Source organism: Eptesicus fuscus, chromosome 18 (assembly GCF_027574615.1).
Source record: "Eptesicus fuscus isolate TK198812 chromosome 18, DD_ASM_mEF_20220401, whole genome shotgun sequence".
In the NCBI taxonomy this organism is placed as follows: domain Eukaryota; kingdom Metazoa; phylum Chordata; class Mammalia; order Chiroptera; family Vespertilionidae; genus Eptesicus; species Eptesicus fuscus.
Window position 1 is genome coordinate 10,393,615 of NC_072490.1, and position 21,585 is coordinate 10,415,199.

The window sequence follows — 21,585 nt, forward strand, 5'->3', positions numbered from 1 at the left end:
ATCGAACAGGAAGATTTGGTTAGGAAGTAGGAGGCCCCGAGAACTTGGGTTTTGAACAAATGTAACACGGGTTTCATTTCTGTAGATTGGAAAATAGGGAAGCAAACCCTACTCACTGGGGGAAGATGAGGTTGCTTTTATTCACTCTAAGTTTATTAATAAGAGACCCACTAGACAGAAGTATAGACTTTGATTTTGGTCAGAGCTTGAGATGTTAAGATTTGAGTCATTCTCATTGGCTGGTAAGTGAAAATATGGAATAAGGAGATGAAAGGCTGTGCAGGAAAGGAGTTTACCTATATTGGGAGTAAAGTCATGGTCAAAGAAGTAAGAATCAGAATGGTACCGTTTCATAGAAAAGAAAGACTTTATGTTAAGTTGAAAATCTTAGGATAATTCATCCAAAGTAAACTTTTATTATTTGTCTAAGGATATGCTCTTATACTTGGGGTTTAAAGATACAAGTGTGGCAACATGGTTAAGAGTGTTAACTAGAGACAGATTCTTAGGATATGAATCTCAGCTCCAGTACTTGCTGGCCACGGACTGTTGGGCAACTTACTGAACCTTTTCGTACCTCATGGAGTTCCTTTGTGGATTAAAGACAAATACGCATCTAGCTTTGTTAGGTAACTGCTGAAACCGTGGTAGTTATATTAGTGTGAGCTCTCATCTTCCACATTATTTTGAAAGTTTGGGTGTTGATTGTGAGATTATTTTGATAACGTTATTTGTATAAATATTAAAAGCAGAGGTAAGGTTACCCCTTAACAGAATTTAATATAGTTTGAATTGGATTCTGGTATATTGCCATTAAGTTTAATCATTATTTCCCAAATGTGTTCCTTGGAATATGATCCTTGAAGAATTATTTAGGGTTTTATTTCATAGTGTGGTCATGTAAGTCTGAAAAATGCTTTATTATTTTATCCTTGTCTTGGAAATTCAGGAAGACTGATTTAAAAAAAAAAGTTTAAGCTGGCATTTTCCAAACGTATGAGATCACTAGATAGATTCCTTTTCTCCTGTTTTATATATTGAATTTTATGTACTGAAATTTTGCATATTTTACTATTAGTTTATCTTCGGCATTGTATTTTTTTATGTACCCAGTACCCTTTGTTTAAAAATTTAAAATTGAGATATAAGTTAAATATCATAAAATTCATTATTTTAGAGTATACAATTTTGGTGGTGGTTAGTATATTTACAAGGATGTGCAAAACTCACCACTTTCTAATTGCAGAACATTTTATCAGCACAAAAAGAAACCCCATAACAATTAGCAATCACTCTCCATGTTCCCCGTGTCCCAGCCTCTGGATTTGTCTATTCTGCACATTTTATATAAATAGAATTATGCAATATGTGTCCTTTTGTGTCTGGCTTTTATCACTTAGCATGTTTTTGAGGTCATCCATGTTGTATGTAGCCTGCCTCTATCAGTTTTTCTTTTTATAGTTGAACTAGAGGTCCATGCACTGGATGGGGGGGTCCCTCAGCCCGGCCCGCACCCTCTCACAGTCCGGGAGCCCTCAGGCACGGGAGGCGACCTGGTGATCAGGGGAAGGCGACGCCCCCATCACACCTCTGCTGCTGCCACTGCCGGCAGCACAAGCCTTTGCCAGCCCTGATTACCTGAGCCTTGAGCGGCCCTGGGCGACTGGGCAGCTGCCATCTGAGGCTTGCCTGCACCTCGGGCCAGCCCTGGGCGGCTAGGGGGCTGAGGGGACTGGGGGACTCCAGAGGCAGGCGCGCGGAGCGGCCGGACGCACCTGGGGGCGGGCCCAGCTGTGCCACGCATCTGCTGTCCTGGCGGGGCTGAGGGGACTGGGCACCGCCATCTTGTGGCTGTGGGCGCCGCCATCTTTGAGAGTGTGACAGTCAATTAGCATATTCCCTCCTTATTGGCTGTGGGTGTCACCATCTTTGTGAGGGTGTGACAGTCAATTAGCATATTCCCTCTTTATTAGATAGGATGATATTCCATTGTATGGATAATACCACATTTTGTTTATCCATTCATCAGTTGATGAACATTTGGCTTGTTTTAATATTTTTAGATTATTATGAATAATGCTGCTAATGAACATTCATGTACAAGATTTTGTGTGGACATATGTTCTCATTTCTCTTAGGTGCATATCTAGAGGTGGTTGCTGGATATTATTGTCAATGTTTAATGTTTTGAGGAACTGCTGAGCTGTTCTTTTTTTTGTAAGGCCGATAATATTCTGTGTCTGTATAGCTATGTAAAAACACTCAAACCTATGGTAAATTTTTGAGTTTGAGTCAAAACTAATAGCATATGCTGGGGAGCAAGATTTCAAATGCTCCCCAGAGTAACAGTTTCGGTTTCTTTTATGCATTTAGAATTAAGGAGGGAATGTAAGAAAGATTATGTGAAGGTGGAAGAAAGCAAGGTGGGATTGGATTACATGATAGTTAACCAGATTATGTGCTCTCTTCAGCGTGGTTACACTCCTTGGAGGGTATTACTTCTGGCATTTCAAAGGTATGTTCACCTTGATGCGCAAGAACAATAGATAGGGTTTGCTTAAAAACCTTTCACTAAAGAACTTACAGGGCTGGGGCATGACTACCCACCATGACATGACCTGTACAGTAAGGAATTTATGGCTTATTACAGCACCCTTTTCCATACACATGTATAACACATGTTGTTTATCCATTCATCTGTTGATGGACATTTGGGTTGTTTCCACCTTTTGACTCTTATGAATAATGCTGCTTATGAATATTGGTTTATAAATACTTGTTTGAATCTTTGCTTTCAATTCTGTGGTCTATGTACTCAGAAGTGGAATTATTGGATCAAATGGTAATTCTGTGTTTAATTTTTTATCCAACTTTGTTTTGAACGTAGGTAAATTCTTGTGGTCTTTTATTGTGATGTCCCATTTATTTTACATTTGTGAGGTAGTTGTTAAATTTGTAGCAGCTCTTTCATGCTATTGTATTCTGAGGGGAGAATGCTAGTGTTATTACCTAGAAGTATGTTTTGTGTAGCTATAATTGGTCTGTATAAAAATGTATCATTATAAGCAGCAATTTTCTTTTTGTTTTGTTGGCTTTTTTGTTTGTTTGTTTTTCTCTTTATAAGCAGCAATTTTCAACTGCTGTGCTGCAAGAATTTTTAAAACTTACAATACCTGACTATTTAGTCAGGGCACTGACCTCTTTTCATTAGATTGTCAAATAAAAAATGACAACAGCCAACACAACAATGAATGAATCAAAATTATACCTACTTTTTTGTCAGATTGGCAAAATATATATTTTTTGGTGTGCTGCAAAATTTAAAAATTAGTTTATGTGTGCCATGAGATATAAGAGGTTGAAAATCACAGAATGTAAGTATAGAGAACACATTTTGTCTGCTAGATTGGACTCTCCTATCCGCGCTGCCTTAGGCATCTGGTAGCAGTGTATCTAAAGAACCAGATTGTTCAGGGGCCTTCTTCAGGACCATGTCCAAGGGAAGTAACATCTGAGTTTTGATCAAGTTGGCTAAATGACAAAGGGAGGGAAAGGGTGTTTTTGTGGCTCTGAAGTCCACGTTCTTTCTGTTACACGGTAGTCAGGTTCCTCTCCCTTCTGTTGTAAAAGAAGTTTTGTTCGAGACTAGATTTCAGTGATCTATAATTTTGGTTTGTTGAGGGAAGTCCCATTTTAGTATCTATTGTGCAGAATTGGCTACAGATATTAGAAGGATGAAATTGGCCTTCTTTATAAATTTCTAAGGGAGGCTACAAGTACAAAGCTAATTAATATACATGGAAATGAAAACTCCTACACATTGTTATGGCTTTCTTAAATTAAAAAAAAGATGTTTGAAAAATTTTCCCAGGAAAATGATACTTTGTAATTTAAAAATGTATTTGCTATCTAACTTAGACTTGTAGTCTTTTTCTGTAAAATACAAACTCTAGTAATAAAGTGGTGCTTAGTCATAGAGGGATAGAGAAGGCAGAGTATACTTTAAAAAATATAAAGGAAGGTGAGGGTATAGTCTTTCTTATTTTTATTTTTAATTGATCTTAGAAGAAGTGAGGGAAAGAGAGAAACATCAATATGAGAAAAACATTGATTGGTTACCTCCCACGTTTCCCCTGACGGAGGATCGAACCTGCAACCTGGATATGTGCCCTGACTGGGGATCGAACCTGCAACCTGGATATGTGCCCTGACTGGGGATTGAACCTGCAACCTTTTGTTAAACAGACGACGCTCCAACCAACTGAGCCACACTGGCCAGGGTGGGGATATAGGTTTTTAAACAATAGAGGCCAATGTAAAATTTATGTCAGTGTTTAGACCTTGAGGTTGGTAGACTAAGTAACTTCCTAGGGTTTTTGCTACTGAAAGGCCAGTTAAGCAGACTGGGAAATTTCCAAAATTGGGTAGTTGAATAAGTGTTAACTATTAAACTGTCTCCTCCTCTTAGAAGCCTGCTATGACCTTGCCAGGCGTAACTTAATTGCTCCCTCTTGCATACTTCCCTCCTTTTAAACATTGTGTTTCTGTCTCCCTCAATTAGGTTGTGAATTTCTTTAGGGCAGAGATGTCATACCTTATTCTGTATTTTTAGCATCTAGCATAATAGCTTACACACAGTAGACCCTTTTAACATTGGCTGAACCACTTCTTAGTATGAGGCTTGGGCACGGATATAACAAATGAGAAGAAACAACTGCTGTAGATATCAGAAGGGGAGATTGAAATCAGAGTTAGGATGTGGCCAAGAACAGAGGAAACCACTACAAGATAGAAACCAGAGAGAAGATTTTTGTTTCATGTGGTGCATCAAGCTATTTCCTGGTCTCATTTCCTTGAGACTTTGGCTGGTGGCTTGAAATTCTTTTGTTTACTTAGCAGACATTGAGGCATGCAAGTTGTGGGGTGACAGAACATGTCACTTTAATGCAGCATAGTAAAGCCACAATAAGAGGCATGTGCATACAGTATTACTCGATGAAAGAGGGGATCGGGCCTTCATAGAAGGTAATATTTTAGCTGAATAGGAGAAAATACCTCCTGCCAAGCAAACAGTCTGTGAAGAGAGGCTTAATAGAGCCCAGTAGAGCCTAGGAATGGCCGCAGATGGGAGCAACTGGTACACGTGGGCAAGTACTGGAATTAGTAGTGATGGTTGTGCAACCTCGTGAATATACTAAAAAACACACGACAGAACCATATTTTTAAGTGGTGAGTTTGATAATATGTGAATTATATCTCAATTTAAAGAGAGAGAGACATATGAAGAGTTCCCGAAACCAACAGAAACAGTGGGATAAAAAAAGGCCAGGATAGGTTTGCGAGAAACTCAGTGGTAGAGAATTGACAATACTTGGGGACTGGACATTGGCAATGTGCAAAATGAAATAGAGGTTTATTCTGATGTTTTTTAATTTGTTTGATTCAATTGCTAGGGAAAGACATTCTGGAAAAGCAAGTTTGGAGAGATACATAATGAATTGTGTGAAATGTTTTGAATGAGTAATCAAGGCAAGCAGTTAAAGGTGAAGGCCTAGATTTTAGTAGAGACTCTGGGACTAGAGAGAGAAATGAGTGTGTAAGGAGTTGACTGAAGTCAGTCAAACTGCTGATAGAGGATATCTTGCCCTCCCCCTGTCCCCACTCCAAATAAGAAGGTCGCGTCTTATTTGCTCCTTTTCTCCACCCTGGGGTAGAAGTGGTGGTGGTTGCTCTTTTTAAACAAAGCTGAATCTTTATATTCCTTTTCAGGCAGAGGCAAGGCTGGCAGCAAAACGGGCTGCCCGGGCAGAAGCAAGAGATATACGCATGAGAGAACTGGAACGACAGCAAAAAGAGGTAATTGGGGGGAATAACCCTAATTTCCTGCTAGTCTCAAAAAAAAATTTATACTTGGCTAGTTTACTTTTGAAGTAAATCTAATTTCCTTTGAAACACTGGGAAGAGTGTAACCCAGGCGTCTTCAAACTACGGCCCGCGGGCCATATGCGGGTGTTTCTGCCGTTTTGTTTTTTTACTTCAAAATAAGATATGTGCAGTGTGCATGGGAATTTGTTCATAGTTTTTTTAAAACTATAGTCTGGCCCTCCAACGGTCTGAGGGACAGTGAACTGGCGCCCTGTTTAAAAAGTTTGAGGACCCCTGGTGTAACCTGTTGTATGTATCTTAACAATCCATTATACATCAGCAAGTTAAATGTGATATTTGTTTTAAATAATAACAGCAAACACATATAACTCTTGCTATGTTATTCACTATAGTTCTAAATGTCCTAGAATTTCAGTTAATTATATTATGATATCTACACAGTAAAGCACTGAGACGTTACTCAGCCTTATAGTTTTTAAGCATATTTAATAATGGAAGAGAATATTCGTGTAAGAAAATGAAAAACAACAAAGCAACAAACTGTAAGACTTGTAGGACTCCAATGTTGTGTTACAAAGCCTGGTACACATATGTAGGATCAAAAACTACTAGAAAGAAGTGGTTATTATCAATACTTTGTCTATGGTGGAATTATGATTGATTTTACTTTCTTATACTTTTCCGTAGTTAATAAATTTCAGTATGCTTTTATCATCAGAAAGAAAAGCAAAATCAAAATTTAAAAATAGGTATATAGAGATTTGACTTCTTAAAAATGAAGCAAATGCTCTTTTTTTTTTACCCTTTCCTCTGACATTGACCTAGCTCTGAAAATTCCCATAAAAATATTTATGATGCTGTATTAATACAAAGGGGGGGGGGGGACCTGCAGGGTAGTATTAAGCACTTTATTTTGACATTGGTGGTTTATCTTCTGCTTATGGATTAAGAGAAGTGTATAGTTTCCATATTGTTACAGCTAAAAACCAAAAGCAAAATCGCTAATATGTTGTAATATTTTTTAACCTCATATATAGTTTTAAATATTGAATGCAATTCTTGGCTTGAAACGAAAATGTTGCAATGCATTGTCTTTTATACTTCTAAAATTATAGTAAATTATAAGGAGGTAATTATTAAATATAACTTCTATTTATGGTCCTCTAAACAACAGAGAACCATATGTCTCTTATTATTGAACATATTTAGCTTAGTAATTTTCTGTATTTTGAATGTGTAACTTTGAGTCAACAATCTGCACTTCAGGGCAAATGTATATGATTAAGACTTTTCAGAGAATGCAGTAACTCTTGGAAACTCTTTAGTTTATGAAACTTTTGCATTTGTAGCATTCTCATCATTCCTTTGATCGGAAGTGGGGACAGATTCACAAGTGGCTGGTAGGCCAGGATTGCCTGTCTTGCATGTTGTGATCACTTGCTGAAATAATGTAATCTTGAAGTAAAACATTGACTAATAGTTTGCAAAGTAGAAGTGGTTGGCATGTTTGAACCTAAAGGTCAGAGATTCTCTCTTCTGTCTTTAGTGATCAAAATTTGTACTTGGGAGTCCAACCCTTTCTGTTGTAGTCTATAATCTCACACTCATCTAAGGAATACTACTGACCAAGAAAGATTGAGTAGATGAATATTTTTTTCTTTCTATGGGTTTGTTCTTCTTTCCCTCTCTCCTCCTCTCCCCCTGACTCTTGCTCCCTTTTCCCTCCTTCCCTGTTCTCTTCCTCCTCCCCCCACCCTCCTCCTCCTCTTCCCTTCTCCTCCTCCTCCTCCTCTCTTTCCTCCTCCTCTCCTCCTTCTCCTCCTTCTTCTTCTTTCTCTCTCTCTCTCTCTCTCTCTCTCTCTCTCTCTCTCTCTCTCTCTCTCACACACACACACACACACACACACACACACACACTAAGTTAGCAGGGTCTTCACTGAGAGTCATTTTTCCATCTCCTCTGAAAATTACTCTTCATTTTTCAGTAATCTCATTTTCTTTTCAAGTCTTCTACCACGACTCCCAAATTTGTTAGCTACAAGAGCAAATTGTGAATATTAGTTACTGTAAATCATTCCTAACTTTGAATTTTTTTCAGTGTTGATGAGTTCCCCAATCGTCTCCTATTGTAGGGGTTCTTAACTTGGTATGTGAATAGGCTTGGGGCATGAAGCCATAAAATCTCACACAAAATTTTGAATATATATATATGAAATGCCCATGTGTATTTTTAGCATCAGATACTCAAAGGACTTGTGATCCCTAAAGGGTTAAGAACTACCGTCTAATTATTGCTAAGTCAGCAACTTTTATAAGAAAATCCCTTCTATAGCAACATTTTAGAGTACAACCGGAATTAAAATAATTATGACTATATTGACCTATAAACTTAAAACTTTGTCATACTTCTCCTTGTGGTATTTTAGAAAAGAGAGAAAAAAAGATGTTTGATTACTTGGGAATAGAATCTGTAAAGTATCTTCTGCATGTAACTGGATTAATATTACTAATGGTGCGTTGAGAATGTTTTGTCTGAATAAAAGAAATCACTTTTGCTTGCAAATTTTCTATGGAAATAATAGTTTAATTTCTTCTTTTAATTATGTATTATAGTTCTAAAATTAAATTGCCTAAGATTTTAATATCTTAGGGCAGACCAAAACATTATAAGCAAAAAGCCTATATTAAAAGTTCAATATTTGATTCCCATATTCAGAGGCCATGAAGATAAACATAGTTTCATCTCTGTGAAATGTGTGCAGTTCAGGCAGTGAGTGGGCTAGATTTTCATGGAAGGGGGAACAGTTTGGGTTAGAGGCTTAGATGCAGGTGGCAGCTAACCCAAGTTTTGAATGATAGCTCAGACTTGGGTATGCAGAGAAGATGGGGTTTAGTTTCAGACAGGAATAATTTATCACTTCTAACCTCTTCTGTCACTTGCTTTTACTCCTTTCAAACTGATATTTCATCTCATTTTTTATCTTATTCTAGTCTCTAGCTGCTTTCTGTCAATGAACCTATAATAGAAGTTGGCATGTGATACAGTATGAAACATAAATTACTAATAAATTTATAATAAAATAAATAATGTATATACAAACAATGGGATTGTCAGTTATTAAAAGGAGAATCTTCCCATATGAAAAAATTTCTAATTATAATCCTTTTTTTGTGTGCGGGGGTGGGATGTTGAAATGTGAAAAGGAAAAGCAAGGGCATGAGGCTCAGGAATGAAGCTTACTTTGAGTGTTCTGTATGTGAACATTGTCCTAATGTTTTTACCTATAATTTCATTTCACATCTTTAGTGGGATGTGCTTTTTAGAGGTAGGTTTTTAAAAAGTGCTCTTGTGTGGTAGGTGGAATGAAAAGAAAGGACAGAATAAAACGAAGGCTGAACATTAAACCATGTATGTCACGCTAGTATCCCAAATAATACTGGGAGGGGGCATGTAGAATTAATTCGCCTTTGTAGCACAGGCTCTTTAAACTAACCAAGCTAACTAGCCTAGAACTAGTCACCACTTAATAAACTGTATCTCTTCTGCTGGGCTAATGCATATGCCCCCAAAACTTTTGTAGTATCTCCTGATAGTTGAAGAAAGGGAGGAATTTTGTTTGGCTTCTTACAGATTACCTGTGTCTATTATATAACAGAAATGTAAATCATTGATGAATTTTCCTAAAGATCAGAATATCCCATTGGGTATTGACTTATTGAGTCATACGTTGCTTATAAATAGACTTCTGAACAGATTTGATCAAATGTGTCAATGTACACAGCAGATGACAGGAGATTTTTGTAATTATACTCGAAGTCATGACTAAAATAAGGCATTAACTGTGGTGTTTTAGTTGAATTCCTATTTCTGTATTTGAAATGAATCATCAGACATAGCCACATCTATTTGTTATACCTGCATAATGATCATGCTGTATGGCCACGAGGTGTTTGAGATATTGATTCATCTCTGTTATCAACTGTGACCTCATTTGGACCAATTGTGTATATACCTTAGTCAATGCAAATCACTTTAATACTTTGGACTTTGAAAATCTGAAAGATCAGAAGTTTCTTACTGTTTCAGTTGGTTAGATTCTAGGGACTAGTTATTTGATTTCACCTGCCTCAGGACTTAATGCTCCAATGCTAATAACTGAATGGAAAAGTTGAGAATTACATTTAATTTAGTCAACTGTTAGGTTGTGGCCAGTTTTCTTTGCAGTCTTCATAAGGATACCTCTTATTAACTTTATCAATTATAAAATGTTTATCCAATTCTAATTATAAGTAGTTTTTCGTATTAACAATACACAATCAGGGACTATTTCACTTAGCTATTCTTTTCCAGAGAAGGAAAAAAAGAAATTCTTTGCAGTGAGCAGAAAATTTTGACCCAAATCTTTTAAAAGCAATACACTGTCTCCTTACTACACCTCTAACAAAGTAAACATTTCTTCTTGCCTTGCATAAACTAACATTCACAATGAAAAAAAAAATAGATAAAAAGTCTACTTTTTATTTTATTTTATTTTATTTTATTTATTTTTTTTTTGAGAGCCGGGGACTTTTATTTTATTTTATTTTATTTTATTTTATTTTAAAAAGTCTACTTTTTAATGCTAAACTCAATTTCTGTTTAAGAATACTTTCTTATTTTTATCTTGGTATATTGAGCTGTCTTTGCATACATAGATTACATTCTACAAATGGTCAGACATATATAGACTTGTTAAAATAAAAACATTTCCAAGATGATCTCTACTTTCTTTCCAACTGAAGCATGTGGCTGCCCCAGACTCAGCTTTTGAAACCGAGTTGTTCATACCTGCTTGCTGTAAGGAATGTGCGGCTGTGCTCTGAACTGACCTGCCTTCACCCAGTGGTTCTGATAGACAATCCTCTGTTCAGTGATTAATTCTCCATGTACTTTCTCCTTTCCCAGGAAGATTCAGAAAGGGCCAGGTATTCCCACCGGTCCAGTCATCACCGTCCTTCTCTGGTTTGTAATAACCTATAAACTTGCCTCTAGTACTTTTTCCTCACTAACTTAATGCAGTCACTCACAAACTTTTGTTTTTATTTTTATCAGGGAGTTGAGGATGCATTGTCCATTCGAAGTCTTGGCAGTCACAGGGTTGGTATTTTGTTTACACAATAGCAAAGCTTATGTGTCTGAGCTTTCTGCAGCACCATTGCTAAGCAATCTGATAATGCTCATATATTCCTTTGCCTTTTTTTCCCCTTTGCCTTTTTTTTTTAAAGAAAATATTGGCAAAGTTCTTTCATTGGAAACTGATGCTTTCTCTCAAATTATTGCTAAAAAATCAATGCTAAAAATCATAAATATGTTCATCTATTTTTTATAAAAGGACTTGATTTAAAAAAATTATTGCAAAATAATAAGGTTGATTTTATAGAACGACATCTGCATGGTTCTTTCAGATTTTTCCTACTTTCATATTTAAAAGTTTTTTTTTCTCCTTGCTCTAAAAATCCATTAATACGTTGTCCTTGGATAGAGGATGTATCAGATGTTAAACTTGATAAGAACAGATGCGTAGGCCAAAAGGCCAAGAAGTGGTTAATATATTTTTAAAATAATTTATTAAATGATAAATATTTTGAAGTTTGGGTGACTAATTATAGTTTTATTACATGGAAAAATTGAGCTACTGATTTGAAAAATTCCTGCTTGTCATGTTTATAGAAATTACCATGCCTCAACATTTTGATTAACATTTGGTAGGTAGTATGTCTCAAGTTTTTAACATGCATTGTTGTATAATAAGATAAATGAGAAATCGCTTGTTAAAAAGGCTTGCATATTGTGCCAAGACACTGATCTCTCTCTTAAAAGATTTGTGCTTTAAACTTCAAAGCCATTCTTTAAATGTGCACGTTGGTATACTTAACACAAGGATGTTTCATCAGTAAAATGTTCTATCATATTAAGGTCCCTATTTGTTTTTTTCCCCTAAGTCTAATTTTCTTCCCATCTTATATAATGTCTAAAAATATGCTGTAATAAACTGAGTATGTTCCCGTATGTTGGTTATTGATGTGTTTGTATTCTTAAATAATTCTTACTCTGGTTATATTACTTTTAGTGAGTTTAATCTGTCTTTTTAGAGTAAGTCAGTAAGCCAGTTTTTGAATCAGATATTTTGGTTAATTATGAAAGTTTAGATTTATAATAATATTAACAAGCCTTTATACAAATCTAATCAGCTTCAGAATGATTTTATAGGAGAAAAACTTTAAGGTAATAAGTTCGTCATCTTTCTCCCTAGATATCTATATGTGTGCACACACATACTTTGAGAAGAATCACACAGGGAGTTAGTCAACAAAAGATTAGAAGTTGAATGTCTTTTTTTTTTTTTTAATATATTTTATTGATTTTTTACAGAGGAAGGGAGAGGGATAGAGAGCTAGAAACATCAATGAGAGAGAAACATCAATCAGCTGCCTCCTGCACACCCCCCACTGGGGATGTGCCCGCAACCAATGTACATGCCCTTGACCGGAATCGAACCTGGGACCCTTCAGTCCGCAGGCCAACGCTCTATCCACTGAACCAAACCAGTTTTGGCTAGAAGTTGAATGTCTTTGAGGGCTTTGAAAATAATCCCTTTTCTCCTCCTTTTTAAAAATGTCTGGCTTTTTTCTTTGCTTTTCATTATCATGTTCATAGATGAAGTTTCACACAGTTATTATCAAGCTGGTTATTTATAAACTAGATGCCCGATGCATGAAGATTCATGCAAGAAGGGCCTTCCTTCCCCTGGCTGCCGGCACTACCTTCGCTCCAGCCAGAGCCACCTTTCTGCCTTTGCTCTGGGCCTGGAGCCGCCTTTCTGCCTTTGCTCCGGCCCGGAGCTGCCTTTCCGCCTTCCCACACTGCCCAGAGGCCCAGAGCAGCTGGAACTGTGTGGAACACCTGCGTCCCGCCCCTGGCTGCTCCGTGCCTATGTATACAAATTAACCTGCCATCTTTGTTGGGTTAATTTGCATACTCACTCCAGATTGGCTGGTGGGCATCATGAAGTTACGGTCAATTTGCATCTTTCTTTTTATTAGTGTAATTTGTATGTGTTCTTAGGGAAACTTGATTATAGTATATTAGCTTAAACCTTTGATAAAATCATCCAAATTTGACCTAATTTGGGAGACTTTAAAATAAATCTGCAAACAAAAAAGAAATTTTAAAGTAAACTGATAGGGAATTATTTACACAGAGTGTCTATAAAGTAATGAGTTGATTTTCTTTTTATGGAAATTATATTATTAAATACATTTAAGTTATAACTAGAACTCTCATACTATTTTATTCATTATGGTAATTACGAAAAAATTGTTACTGCGGGAAAAGGAGTAAAGTTTCAATAAAAAAAATTCAGTGTGTAAACTTAAATATTAATAAAAATTTTAGCCCTAGCTGGTTTGGCTCAGTGGATATAGTGTCGGCCCATGGACTGAAGAGTCGCAGGTTTTATTCCAGTCAAGGGTGTGTACCTAGGTTGCAGGCTCCATCCCTAGCCCTGGTCAGGGTGCATGCAGGAGGCAACCAGTCGATGTGTCTCTCCCCCGCTTCCACTCTCTCTAAAAATTGATGGAAAAATACCCTTGGGTGAGAATTAATAAAACATAATAATAAATAAAAATTTAGACTGTAGGAGAGTCTAGTACTATACTGTTTGTGTGTACATTCAGCACTTTTTTAATTTCAGAGAGGAAGGGAGAGCGAGAGAGCTAGAAACATCAATGATGAGAAATAATCATTGATCAGCTGCCTTCTGCATGCACCCTACTGGGGATCCACCCCTAACCTGGGCATGTGCCCTTGACTGAAATTGAACCTAGGACCCTTCAGTCCGCAAGCTGATGCTCTATCCACTTAGCCAGACCAGCCAAGGCATCAGCACATTTTAAATATTACACAATAAGTCTGAAAGCTCACTAATAACATTGTTTAAAAGATATAATTAGGATTAGTTTTTTCCTTTTAACTAGATAATATTGAAAGGTCTAAGTTTACATCAGATTATTTGCTTTTTAAATTATCTTTACCATCTACATTAAGCTGAATGAGTGGACAAATTTTATTCTCTGTAAAAGTAAATATGATGGCCTAAAGTACTGACCTAAATTTTATTGGAGTTTGCTTACATTTTTGGGTTTTGGTATTTCTCTGCCTATCTTTTAAAAAATACTTTTCTTATGAGCTGTGTATTTAAATGTCTAACACTTGGACTTTGTATTTGATATATGAATGTTAGAAGTACTGGGATGTGAAGCAGATGTGGTTATGTTGTATTCTTAGGACTTTGATGTTTCCTATTGTACAATTAACTTTCAATCACTACCTTCTTGAGAGGTGGCCTGCCAGAAGCTGTTTGGGCTGGAAATGGTGTCAATGCTATAAGCGTTCAGCATAAAAATAAAAAGAGCAAACCTAGTTCAAAACCGTGAGTGGTAGGTTTAGGGGAGGGAGGATTAAATGAAAGCCTTGAGTTTAGAATTGAAACAGTTTGTTGCTTTAAAAAACAATCTGCCTTAAAAAGCATCTTGGTCATTGCTTTATATACTGAAATACTGTAAAGTAGACATCCAAAATTAGAAAATGAGGTGATCTTGCATCAGAGCAGTAGGGGTACGTGGGTATTTCTCACTGTGAAGATTTTTACTGTTGTATGTATTAGTTCCTGGTTATGTGTCAATGACCTCAGTATAATTTTAATACTCTTGCAATTTGTGTTTTTTTCATTTACTATTACACTGTTTAATTCCTTTGAAGAGCCCATCGAAGGACATAACTGGGACCCATTGGAACAGAGCCAGTATACCCAAAAGGAAAGACATCATGGTGTGTAGTCCAGAAAAATGTGCAGTGTTAGTATTATGCATTCACTGTTGACTCTCAGAGTTCTGGGGGCTTGAGTAATAGGTACATTCTTATAGAAATTGACACTTACTGAACTTTGTTTCTACAGTATTTTGCTATACTTTCTTTTGATCTTTTTTTTTTTTTTTTTGCAAAATGAAAACCTTCAGACAAGTATTTCAAGTTAAAAAATACTTTTTATGATAGCTTATAATAGCAGATTTGGAACATTTTAGCTAGACCTTCATATTTTCAGTTTTCCCTCCTTTGTGAAATATTATGTTTTTAAGCAATATAAATACAAACTGTCACTTATTAGGGGGATTCTTGTTTTACCCAGTTGTTCTTATAGCAATTAGGGTGTCCAAATTACGGATTTCCCTACCAGATATATTCAGCAATCTCTTTAAACCAGCTGAATGAACTCTGCATTATATTTTGGAAAGGGAAAATTGAAATATGTTAATTTCAATTCAGCTTGTTAAGTTCTATGCCTTTGGAAAATGCCATTGGTGCTATAGAGAGAATGAGAAGAAATAAGACATGACTGTTCTCTTCAGCGAACTTATCTGGTTGGGAGGATGGAATAGTTTACATGCTAGGATGTGTGGCTTGAGTAATACATATTTTGGTCATGGTATTTTTTAAAACCAAAAGGATATTTTGTTGACTGAGAAGAGAAATGACATTTCTTTTGAGAAGGAACTTTATTTTTAGGGATATGTCACCATACAGTGACATTTTACTATTGTACATCATTTACTAAGTGCACACCTTTATCCTAGCCTATGTGGCTCAGTGGTTGAGCATTGACCTATGAACCAGGAGGTCACGGTTCAATTTCCAGTCAGGGCACATGCCCAGGTTGCTGGCTTGATCCCCAGTAGGAGGCATGCAGGAGGCAACTGATCAATGATTCTCTATCATTGTTGATGCTTCTATCTCTCCCTCTCCCTTCCTCTCTGAAATTAATTAAACACACACACATACACACATTAAATGAACACCTTTAGACATTTTAGAAAATTTTGGATAAGTAAGATTTTTCACATATGTAATAACACTTTATTGCTTGCCTTCTGTATTAGTTTCAGAGTAATATAAGAAAAACATTGCAAATGCAGATATTTTATCTAATACTTTTTGGTATTTATTATAATACCATTTTCACTAAATTTATACCATAGCCTTATGTTATTGAAATATATATTTTGGGAGGGTTTTTTTGATACCTTTTTGTAAATGACCATGTCATTGGGCATGAAGAGAGGACCTTGGTTTTGTTTGAATTTTTATTGGACTGCCTTAGAACTAGAATTTGCAATTTGGTCTTCTACAGTATTTCAAACTTTTTCAAATTGCAACCTCTACAACAAGAAATACACTTTACACCGTGATCCAGTATACACATGCAGATATGTGCCTGTGTGTTTGTATATTATATAAGTATACAAAGTATATTATTGAAAATTTGCAAAATGATATTCTTACTGTGCACGATAAACTTTGTTTTCTATTTCATTTTTTAAAAATGCTGGTTGAACCCATAAATTGATTTCATGACCCACTAATTAGTTGCAGCCTACACTTAGAAAAACATTACTTTAGATCAGTTCTCAATATTGTTCCCTAGAATCCTAACTGGGTAGAAGAGTTGCAAAAGAAAGATATTTGATTGATTGATTGACTGATTGATTTCATAGAGGAAGGGAGAGGGAGAGATAGAAACATCAATGATGAAAGAGAATCATTGATCAGCTGCCTCCTGCACGTCCCACACTGAGGTTCGAGCTCGCAACCTAGACAAGTACACTCACCAGGCATCTAACCGTGACCTTCTGGTTCATAGGTCAGTGTTCAACCACTGAGTCATGCTGGCCGGAATAAAGATATATTTACCAAAGTACCTGAGGAACTTACTCATTGCTTTTTTTTTATGCATTGTTGTTCTGGATAAGATTGCTTAAAAAATATAAACTAGAATGCTTAACAAATGAATGGTAGGAAACCACAAATCTAATTTTTTTGGATTTCAAATGTAGTGGTACTCACATTATCTTCTTTTCTTTTTAAAAAAAATCCTCATCCAAGGGTATGTTTTTATTGATTTGAGAGAGAGAGAGGAAAGGGGAAAGAGAGAGAGAGAGAGAGAAACATCGAAAGGTTGCCTCCCCTATTCGCCCTACTGGGGATAGAACCTGCAAGCTCTAGGTACGGGCCCTGACTGAGAGTTGAGCCCACAACCTTGTGGTGTATGGACGACACTCCTACCAACTGAGCCACCTGGCCAGGACATCTTATTTCCTTATAGATTCTACATGAAATATGGTTTTCTGATCTTATAAATTTTATATATTTTTTTTGGTTTATATTTAATTCCACAATTGTATGTATACTGTGCTTTCCATGCTGTGCATGGACCAGCTTTCTAGTTTGGTTCAGCGTTTTTAATAGGGAAGGTTCTTGAGGAGGAAGTTTTTCAGGAGTGTGTCCATGAGCAGGTCCAGGGGAATTCCCCTTATTTTGATGCTGCCATTGTTTTCTGTAAGCTTGATTAGTGATATGCTCTTGCCTCATTGCCTGTCCATGCCTTGTTTTTGCCTTGTTCAAACGATGGGAAATGATGGTAACAGTCACAGTGATACAAAGTAAAACATCTTTTGACTCCAGAATGCTTAATTTCTGCATTTAAAGCCTTCCTTACTGATTATGAACTCTCTATTTGAAAGAGAACATGCAACTTTACATATAATGTAGCAATAACTTATACTAGGAAAGAGTTTGTGGGGGACTATTCTTTAATTCACATTTAATAGTCTTTATGTTTAATAATTTTGGAGTTTTAATAACTTGCAAATGTTAATTTTTCCCCTTTTTATAATTCTGATTTTGGAAATGCAACTTTCATCTTTTTCTGAAATCCAGTATGATCCTCTCAAGGACAGATCGTCCAGACTTTCATCATTAGTATGTAGTGCATGAGTTTTTGTTAAATGTAGTTTTACTTTATAAACCCCTAATGATGCTAATAATGGATTGTGACTAACTTTCACAGGTTTGTTATGATGTTTGGGGGGAAACATATGACTCACAAAGCAATGTTGGCATACTTAAGATTTGAATATTTTTCTTTTAGAATTTTAAGATTAGATAAAAATTATTTGCTTCCCTCTTCAATACTATGATTGGTAGTAATATATTTTCTTAAGATGATGGACTATTCAGCTGGCACGTGCTCATTACCCTGGTAGACATGTTCTAGCAGGGTTTGGATAGATGCTGAGCTGTGGCAGCACAGGCTTCACTGTGCTTAATGCTAGGTGTCACAGCTAGCAGGTGACAGAAAAAGTCCAGCAGTGACAGGTGACTCCTGAAACATCAGTTATGTCCACTAATTTTTTCTTGATTTGGTTTTTTATGGCATGTCATTTTAGCTAAGTATAGCATGTTTTTATTTGGTTAATATTATGTCAATAGATTGTCTGAGTTTCTAAATATGTAAGACAGCTTTTAAAATGTCCAAGGAATTGTACGAAAGGAAAGGTACACATATTCAAAAAAGAGAAATGAATGTATAATTACTGATTCATTACCTAGCTGTGCATGTCAGTAGGTTTGCCTAGAGCAGACTGTTGGTAGGTAGGACACTTTAGCTTCACTTCCTCATTTCCAGCGAGCAGTACATACCTAGATTGGATTTCTTGTCTACAAATTGACCTGTTTAGTACTGTTGCTGTCCTGTATCCCACATACACCCTTGGCTCTGTACTCCTAGGGGAAGTTCTGTATCAAGACAGTACTATCTTCAAAGGACTCACAGAAGGTTATTATGTAATAATGCTGCTACTCGGGACAGCCATACCATCTGGCTCTGTACTCTTGGGCAGTACATGCTGTGGGACCACTCACTAGGCTTAAGAGTACTATCTGGGGCAATGCAATATCATACCCTTTGTTATCTCAGTCTTGTTTTTGTTGGTCCAAAGAATGATTCTTGTCACCTATACCTTCATAAAGAAGATAGAGGGACTCAAATGAGGTGTGGGGTGAAGGTCCTCACAAACATCCTGCCTGGCTTGGAGTCTTAATTAAGTTTTTGTTTTTGCTTTTTGGCTAGGCACTGAGCTGGATGGCATGGGGTATGGGAGGGGAAATGCCGATGTGTAGAGAGGTGGTATACCTTAGCCAGTCAAGTGCAGTGGATCACTTACTAACAGATGGAATTGCACGTAGATTACTCTGTATCTCATATGGACCTTTCTGTCTGTAACATCATTAAATTATTTTTCAAAATTCACTGTATGATCATTAATCTTCAAATATTTAACTTAAAAATGTACTTCCAGAACCATTCTTACAGTCACTCTTATGGAATGAAGAAGAGATCTTCTGGTTCCCATAAAGACCCACTGGTTAGTTCTGTTTTGTCTCCTGTCGCGGTATGTTGTACTACTGTAAAATTCACTGCTTACTTTTAGGAAACTTAAGAATTATGACTGCTTTGGTGTGCTCCTAAGGCATCATTGAAATTTGATAGTCTACTGAAGCATGGTTTATCAGAACCTTATTTAGAAATAAATTTGTTTTAATTTATAAGAATTAATATTAAGTTAATATATGTTAACCCCAGGGACTAGAGCTAGGAAGGTGTTCATCACAAGAAGTTCATTAACAGCATATTTTCATTTATGATCTGTCCTTTGGAATATACCTCAAGAATAGGTTTAGTGAGATTCTTATCCTTATTTTAGAAATTTAAATTGATTTAGTTGTGGTACTATAGGCAGTACCAAACTCACAAATAGGTTTCATTCTGAAAGTTTGTTAGTAGGTCAGATTTTGGGAAGTTGGAATGAATTTTCTGGTAGAAACATTAAGGCATGTGATGGCAGAGTTCTCATGCTGTCTTGCAGAAAACTCTTTTAACTTACAATATAATTAAATTGCATAACTGATAGTGCTCTCCATTCCAGCCACATTGTTGAGCAACATTTCTGTGTCGGGGGGAGCGGGGAGCGGGTACCCAGAATGCCCATTTGGGGTGCTAGGAACACCTTTTTCCTGTTAGGTTGAACCATACTGCTGGAGGAGGTGTAGTTCCAAGCTCCCTGCTCTGACCATTGCTAGGGTGGAGAGAGGGTCAGGAGACCTGGGCTGGTAGAAAGGAGGAGGGAGGAAATAATTTAACGGAGAGGACTTCAGTGAGAAGCCCTGGAGCAGTGGTCGGCAAACTCATTCGTCAACAGAGCCAAATATCAACAGTACAGCGATTGAAATTTCTTTGGAGAGCCAAATTTTTTAAACTTAAACTTCTTCTAACGCCACTTCTTCAAAATAGACTCGCCCAGGCCGTGGTATTTTGTGGAAGAGCCACACTCAAGGGCCAAAGAGCCGCATGTGGCTCTCGAGCCGCAGTTTGCCGACCACGGCCCTGGAGGTTGGAGTATTGGGAGCCCTGAGGAGGGGTGAGTCATGGGGCCTCCTTGAGGGTGCGGTACAGGAAGGTAGTAGGGTCAGGAGTGGCAGGGGTGGGGAAGGAGTCAGGGATTGCCTAAATTTCCTTAACCTTGGACAAAAACGATGGCTGGAGAAGTTAGAAAGAGAATTTTCTCCCTTTCAGGTCACCACAATACATAAAATTACTGTTTTGTATAGTGTATTGAAAATGAACCACCATAGATGGTTCAGACCAAACCATATTTAGTGTGCTCTCTTTCTCCCTGGTAATTTAATTTGATCAATTTATTTTGACAAATAATGGGACTAGGAGAAGCTTGGAAAAAATTACTGTTTAATAATACCTGTGTCATTGCCAAGTGGACTTAAAAAGTGGTAATTATTCAGTTATCCTGGGTTTTTCAAGGACATTCCTGAGTATGACATGAAAATATATCACTTATTATTTCCATTCAGTTTTGCCTGCGGGTTTATAATCTTGTTTTTACAGTAAAAATGAGTAAGTACTTGGTTTGCAAACAGTTAACCTTAACTCGTGGTTTTGGAGATATAGGGGTTGGCAATATCAGATTTTGCCTTTGTATGTTGTTAAATTAACAACATTTAACTTAAGAAAAATGTGTTTAATTTGGTTTTTGCAGAGCGGCCTCTACTTTGACCAGAGAAACTATAGCAGTCTTAGACATAGCAAACCCAGCTCTGCCTACTACACGCGGGTTTGTCCAGTTTTTTGTCTTCCTGTGTTTTATCCGACTTTAACACATTTGTAATCTTCTATTTTGCATTTTGACTCGTTAAAACTAACCTGTGAATGGTTGTGTGTATACTAGTTTGTGGCAACTGAATTCATATAGTCTGTGTGAGTGTAAATTTAAACTGTGGGAACTATTGAATCACCATGCTTGCAAATGAGTACCATTTCCCCCCAATTTTTTCTAATGAAAAATATTTAACACACAAAAAAGTTCACAGAATTATGTAGTCACCACTTAGTAACTACCATTTAGATTCTACAATTAACATTTTACTCTATTTCCTTTATCATATAATTATCTCACTGTCCTTCTATTCATCCATCCATTAATTCAGTTTTTTGGGGGATGAATTTCAGAATAAGTTGTAGGCATCACTACACATGGATGCCCTATTAGTAAAAGCTTACATGTGAAAATTTACACTATAAATGGGATGGGAAGAATGTGATTATTTGTTCAATGTTAGAATCTTTGTTTTGTTTTGTTTTTCAGGGCACTTGGCACATAATACATTTAAAACACCTCAAATACACGGCACACAGTACATTTAAAATACTTCAATTGTCCAAGCCTGCACACACAACTTAGATACTCCTATTT

The 21,585-nt window shown here is 36.6% G+C and overlaps 1 protein-coding gene across 6 annotated transcripts in view; it reads left to right on the plus strand.

The window, feature by feature from the left end:
- The window catches only part of LRRFIP2 (LRR binding FLII interacting protein 2), a 101,882-nt gene that overhangs the window by 33,445 nt on the left and 46,852 nt on the right, over positions 1-21,585 (plus strand). For 5 of the 6 annotated variants that reach the window (XM_028131195.2, XM_028131232.2, XM_028131214.2 and 2 more), the window contains exon 3: positions 5,770-5,856. In XM_028131195.2, the coding sequence (XP_027986996.1) occupies positions 5,770-5,856 (87 nt within the window). Of the gene's footprint in view, positions 1-5,769; positions 5,857-7,235; positions 7,287-10,831; positions 10,889-10,978; positions 11,024-14,686; positions 14,756-17,698; positions 17,741-19,119; positions 19,186-20,871; positions 20,947-21,585 lie in introns of all 6 variants that reach the window. The other variant, XM_028131149.2, reaches the window with a different exon arrangement.